Here is a 6,000-nt window from a genome sequence, read left to right on the forward strand (position 1 = left end):
AGATGTAAGCAGAAATAAAAAGATGATGCAGGTAGTCAACCTGCAAAGACAATTGGTTCCAAGAAGATGAATTGTTCATGAGTCGTTATTTATTAAATTTCATTCTATAACCAGCATTAAAGGTCTTTTAATGTCATTAGTCCTCTAAATACTAAAGCTCTGTTCCCTCAGACTGACCAGAAACAATTACAGGACATTAAAACAATACAGGATCAATAAAATCCTGAAGTACTGTGATTTAACTCTAACACACCCCTTTATGTTTGAATACTGTTTTATTTCCATTAAATTTCCCAGTTCATTCCACCAATAGTTGCTCATGTCTACTAATGTTCATAAGTTGTGTGTGTTTGTATCTTGAGGAGTACCTGTATTTAAGATGAAGTCCTCAAATTAAAAGCCTCACTGATGACTCAGCTTAGTGGTTATAGAGTAGTTTTTAAAAGGTCTTTTGTTGTAATAAAGTACGCTGGGGCGTCTGGAGACTTGGGAACACGTGTGTGGAGTCGCTTTGTGTTCTGGGAACATTTAGCAGAATGCTGCTAACATGTTTTGCTGTGAATTTAGGAATGTTTTACACACTAAGAAACACCATCTGGCTGGACTTGCCTCCACTGTGGAAGTTACAAAACTGTGAAGGAACCACAAACACTTTGTTGTAGAATGTAATTTACTATGAAGTGGTGAGAAGCAGTCAGAAAACCCAACCAGGTAAAAATCTTTAATGGGTTCAAAGTAAAAGAATAGAGAACATATTGAAATCAAGGCCCGGCACACGTTTTAAATAGACACAAATGATTAAGATGATTTCAAAGAGAATTCATCTTTGTCTTCATTCTGTGATCAGAAGGTCAGAAGGTCACTGGTAGAGTCATGTTTTCACGCAGGGAGAATTTCAGAAATTTTAATGTAATTTTTCTATTTGTTCTACACATTTCTCTCAGGAAATGGGGGCTGTCTTTTAAAATGTGATGGAAAACCCCAGAGAACTGTCGTGCATCTGAACCTCAGCTGCTTTTCAATGCCAAAATCATAAAGACAAACATCTGTCATGTATATTTCTTCATTTCCAGGTGAAGCTGCCTTTCCCTGTTGATCAGATCACAAATCTTCCGCGGAATGACTTCCAAATGTTGGTGAAAATGCACAAATTGACCTCAGATCAGCTCGAGTTCATCCACGACGTCAGGCGACGGAGTAAGAACCGCATCGCAGCGCAACGCTGCCGCAAAAGGAAGCTGGACTGCATCCTGAACCTGGAGTGTGAGATCAGAAAACTGGTGAGTCCAACGTATGTCAGCAAGAAAAAGCATCGCCTCTGTATTTACTAAATATTATTTTAATAATATTGGTAAATACAAATCTATTTTAAGATTAAAAACAATTAAATTTAATTTTTTAATATAGTAGAGAAAAAAATGTTGCTGTCTTGTCTTCAGCTGCTTCTTCCTCATTGCGGGTCACGGGGGTTGCTTTATTATGTTTTTATTCCCATTTATTGTACAGTAACATTATATCATGTGCTTTTAATGGTTTACTAGCGATTTTAAGAGTCCAATATTTGTGTCGGACAGATAAAGTTGATAAAATGACTTTTTTTTTTTTTTTTTGGAAAACTGACACGTAACCGAGAACGACTTAACTCAGAGAAACGTAAGCCGAAATATACCTGAATATTTAACATCAATTTAGAAACACAGATGGAGGTTGTTAGTGATAGAAAGCATATCCTGAACCTTAATGGGCCAAAAATGATGTAAAAGAATATAAATAGAATATTCTTAATATAATATAACATAATATAAAGTGAATATTCTGAATTTCCTTCGGGATTATTAAAGTATCTATCTATAAAGTCTCCCCCACACCAGCAGGAAGTTCAGCACAATTTTATTTCTGAAGCCTGAGAACAAATCAGTGCTATAGAAGGATCTTCAACAAACATTAAACATTATATAAAATGTATATACTGTTATACTGTATATACTACATATTCTATTGATCAACATTTTTGAACAGTTTCAATGGATCAGTGCTACAAGTTTTTACTTTTTCCACAGTCAGTACAAAGGTCTGCAGCCTGAAAATGTTTCAACCCCCTAAATATGATCCTCCTCAGAGACGCGTTACAGATTAGATGTGGTTCAAACACTGAGCCAAGCTTCATGGAGTCCCAAAAGTACTGACAAGGCCTGACTTGATATATAGATTCCATGTCTGAACCCCAGGATGTTCAATCCCAGATAATCCAGAATACTGGCCTCAGGAGCTCAGAACCATCTGGATCAGATCCAGAAGGTTTAGGATGCTTTTCTGTGGAACCACAGAAAAAAACTGGGCTTTTAGGGTCTACGGATCAGCTGTATGTCGAGGAGAATGAATGAAACTGATAAGAACCTCATTTCTACAGTCAATCACTCAATAAAACTTTATTTTTGTGACCATAATTCACAAATAACAATCTTTTTCTGAGTGTTTTAGATTGTGAACAGAGTAACAACTTCTGCTCTTAAAAAAACCTCCACAAGGGAAAAAACCTGTGGGAGAACCACAGATTCTGACTGTATTCAGACTTTGAAGCGAGTCCTATCCTCTGTGTGTGTGTGTGTGTTTGTGTGTGTGTGTGTGTGTGTGTGTGTGTGTGTGTGTGTGTGTGTGTGTGTGTGTGTGTGTGTGTGTGTGTGTGTGTGTGTGTGTGTGTGTGTGGTGTGTGTGTGTGTGTGTGTGTGTGTGTGTGTGCAGGTGTGTGAGAAGGAGAAGCTGCTGACGGAGAGGAACCAGCTGAAGGCGTGCATGGGGGAGCTGTGGGAGAACTTCTCCTGCCTGTCCCAGGAGGTGTGTCGGGACGTCCAGCTGAGCCCGGAGCAGGTCCAGTCCCTGCACCACTACTGCCCCGTGCTGCGGCCCACCAACACCACCACCGCCAGCAATAACGCTGGACACCAGTCCAAGCCCGCCCCCGCCCCCGCCCCCGCCACCAGCATCGACCTCACCACCAACTCAGGCTCGGCCACGCCGGAGCCCGGTTTCCACGGCTCCTTCGGCCCCTCGGAGAGCGAGTCCGACTCAGCCATGAGGAACGGGGCCGACAAAGACACGGACAGCCAGGACGCCAGCTCGTACACGCAGTCGGGGCTGTCGGCGGAGAAGTCCAACCAGACGGTAACGGTTGATTTTTGCCAGGAAATGACTGAGAAATGTACAACTGACGAGCAGCCGAGAAAGGACTGTAGTAAATAAGGTGTTTCTCTAATGTTTTCTTATTATTTAATTCTTCTCTCCTGACAAACCCTCCCTCAGGGTTGTTGAGACGGTCAGCCTCCTCCAGTGTTCACTGAAAAAAAAACAAGAACTGTTTGTATTTATGTCTTTTTGTGCTGTTTTTTTTTTTTTTTTTAACTGTTGACACTAAAGTTGTCTTAACAGCAGCAATACTGTTCTCCAGGTATTTTTCTTCTTACCGTGACAGAGTGGGAACGTCTCACCAAACCCTTACAATGGTGCTATTCTCGCCCCGGCAGCAAACCTCTAGAGTGGAGACTGTTCTCCATGCATCACACATCCAAATTCACCTCATTGGACCTAAAACAGCAGCTTTTCGTTCCATCTGTGTACCGACATGGTCTCTGTTCCGGCCTTCCTCTCTCTACATCTGCTCTTCTTCTTATTTTTTTTTCCCACTCTGTCTCTATCGATCTTCTCTACCTCCTCCTGTCGCTCTTTTTCGATCTCTTTTCTGGTTTCTCTCGTATTTTCGGTGGCCCTTTTTCGTCACGCAAACCTTTTCAAACTCAGGAAAAAAATAAATAAAATCCTCTGAATGTTCAAAACCTGATTCATCAAAAAAAAAAAAAAAAAAAAGAGTACACAGCTTCTGTACACGGGGGAAGTTGTGATGCAGTTAGACTGTAAAATGTTCATATGCAAAAAAAAAAAATGTCTTTGAGCGATTCACATTTGTATTTCTGTACAGGACAACGTTGTACAGGATGTAACCGAAAACATTCCTCCTTTGCCTTCCTTAGCACTGAATCGAAAGGAAAAAAAACAACCTTTTTTGCAGGCGGTTAAATGGCTATTTTTATTTCCCACTCATCAGCAATACCATTGTATTTGGATGTTGTAACGGTGACTTTCAAGTGCTTGTTTGGCAGAATTGTACATAGTATGGAGCATGATGACTGTAACAGTGATTTTTGTACAGGTAGAAGCTTAGACGTGTTTTTTCACCGGGGGTTATTTCAAGCACCTTTTTGCTAAGGGAAAAAAAAAAAAAAAAAATCTTTGCTTTTGCTGTTTCCTGTCCTGCCTAATGAATACTCCTCTATCATGGTGGATGTTCTTATACTCAGGAAATCAGCTCAACATACATGTAGACACTCACATACAGTACGTACAGACACATGCGTCGACATACACGTAGGATTTTTGAGCCCCATGCATGTATAAAAATTTAGACATTCAAGAGTGTTTCTGTAACGTTCGGCTCAGGCCGACTCGTCTCCACCTCCTCTTTAAATGTGAAAGAGTTCTGCCTTGTGTTTTTAGGAGGAGTTCTTGTTTCTTATCAGTATTTAAAGTTGCTCTTTGTGTACACTCTTGCAGACATGCTTTGGGTTTCTTCAGTGTTGCTGTTTGATGCTCAGAGAAAGAATACAGAGCGCAGCCAAGAGGCAGACACTTTCATTTTTTTATTTTTTTTATTTTGCATACTGATCCTGAATAATAAAAAAAAAAAACAAAGCTGAAAAATGTTGAGGAAAAAAGAAAAGAAATTGAATTCAGGCACTTTGTTTCTAGCCCCCAAGCGATCAGAGGCGTTTAGCACTTCAATGAGGGTCTTGTTTTTGTTTCAGAACCCTTAAAAGTCTGAGACAGGAGCACTTAAATTTACACGTCAAGAGGAAACAACGTATGATTATACAGTTTAAAAAAAAATATCTGAAGAAAATGTGTCTCAAGCCTAAACACAAAATGAAGCTACTAGTATAAGATTGTTCACAAATGATGTTTGTGTTTCTTTAGGAACTAAATAAGCTAATTCATTTGACGTGAAGACAGTGTATGTGTTGTCCAAAAATGATTAAGTAACAATCATATAAGATAGTAACACATTTGCCCTATTTGTGCATTTGTTTGAACATCCTCCTCTGTGATGTGCGTGCATGCTGCCTTTAGCTATAAGCCTAGTTAGTGTAGCTTCTGTTTGCCTCTCTCGGAATCAGTCTGCTTTAAATTCTATTTTTACATTTTTTTACGTAGAAACAAGTTGAATGATCTCAACCCTTCCTGGAGGCTGGCTTTCCCTCCACGTCAGACGTGAACCCGGCCATCGTCGTGGTAACGGCTGGTGTCGTTCACTCTTATGTCCCATTATTACAGCTGCAAACCAGGCCGATCCCTCATTGATAACTCTACCAGAAGACTGGGTGTTCACCACAGTGAAGCGTGACAATCCAAACGATGATACGTCAGAATCACACTTATAGTGTAACTATGAAACTCTGTTGTCCATCCTTAAATAATGGATCATCAAATATATCATTTGACCTTGAGATACGGCCGGCAGCGTAAAGACAGACACACGGCCACGTTTTATCACGTTTTATCAGACATGGAACCACGGGCTAAAGGTCGCTAAAGGTCGCTAAAGTAAAGGACAGTAGTGAATACCAGTTTACCTTAGAATACGGATAATAAAAATTATTTAGGTGTAGTAGTTAAGGGATGTTACGAAGCCAGCCTCTAAACTAGTCCCCCTCCCCTTGGTGATTTTTATTTTAAATGTCTGTCGTCAGCAGGACAGAACATGATTGGCCAGCCCTTTAAGGCCATTCTGATGATAGTAAATGTGGAGTCCTTAAATCTATATTTAAGTATTTTTTACCCAGAACAATTTGAGATTGGGGCTTTAAAGTCAGGATGAAATCAAGTTCTCCCCTTGATTTTAACACATGGTGTAAATTTTAGCTTGTAGTTCAATAATATAACGTGAGACTG

General features: G+C 40.0%; 1 protein-coding gene across 4 annotated transcripts in view; it reads left to right on the plus strand.

Moving 5' to 3' along the window:
- Positions 1-3,428, plus strand: part of bach2b (BTB and CNC homology 1, basic leucine zipper transcription factor 2b) — an 88,582-nt gene extending 85,154 nt beyond the window's left edge. For all 4 annotated transcript variants that reach the window (XM_068342146.1, XM_068342145.1, XM_068342147.1 and 1 more), the window contains 2 exons: positions 1,074-1,280; positions 2,743-3,428. In XM_068342146.1, coding sequence (XP_068198247.1) covers positions 1,074-1,280; positions 2,743-3,240 — 705 coding nt within the window. In that variant the 3' untranslated portion in view covers positions 3,241-3,428. The remainder of the gene's footprint in view (positions 1-1,073; positions 1,281-2,742) is intronic.
- Positions 3,429-6,000: the final 2,572 nt, after the last annotated feature.

This window comes from Antennarius striatus, chromosome 19 (assembly GCF_040054535.1).
Source record: "Antennarius striatus isolate MH-2024 chromosome 19, ASM4005453v1, whole genome shotgun sequence".
NCBI lineage: Eukaryota > Metazoa > Chordata > Actinopteri > Lophiiformes > Antennariidae > Antennarius > Antennarius striatus.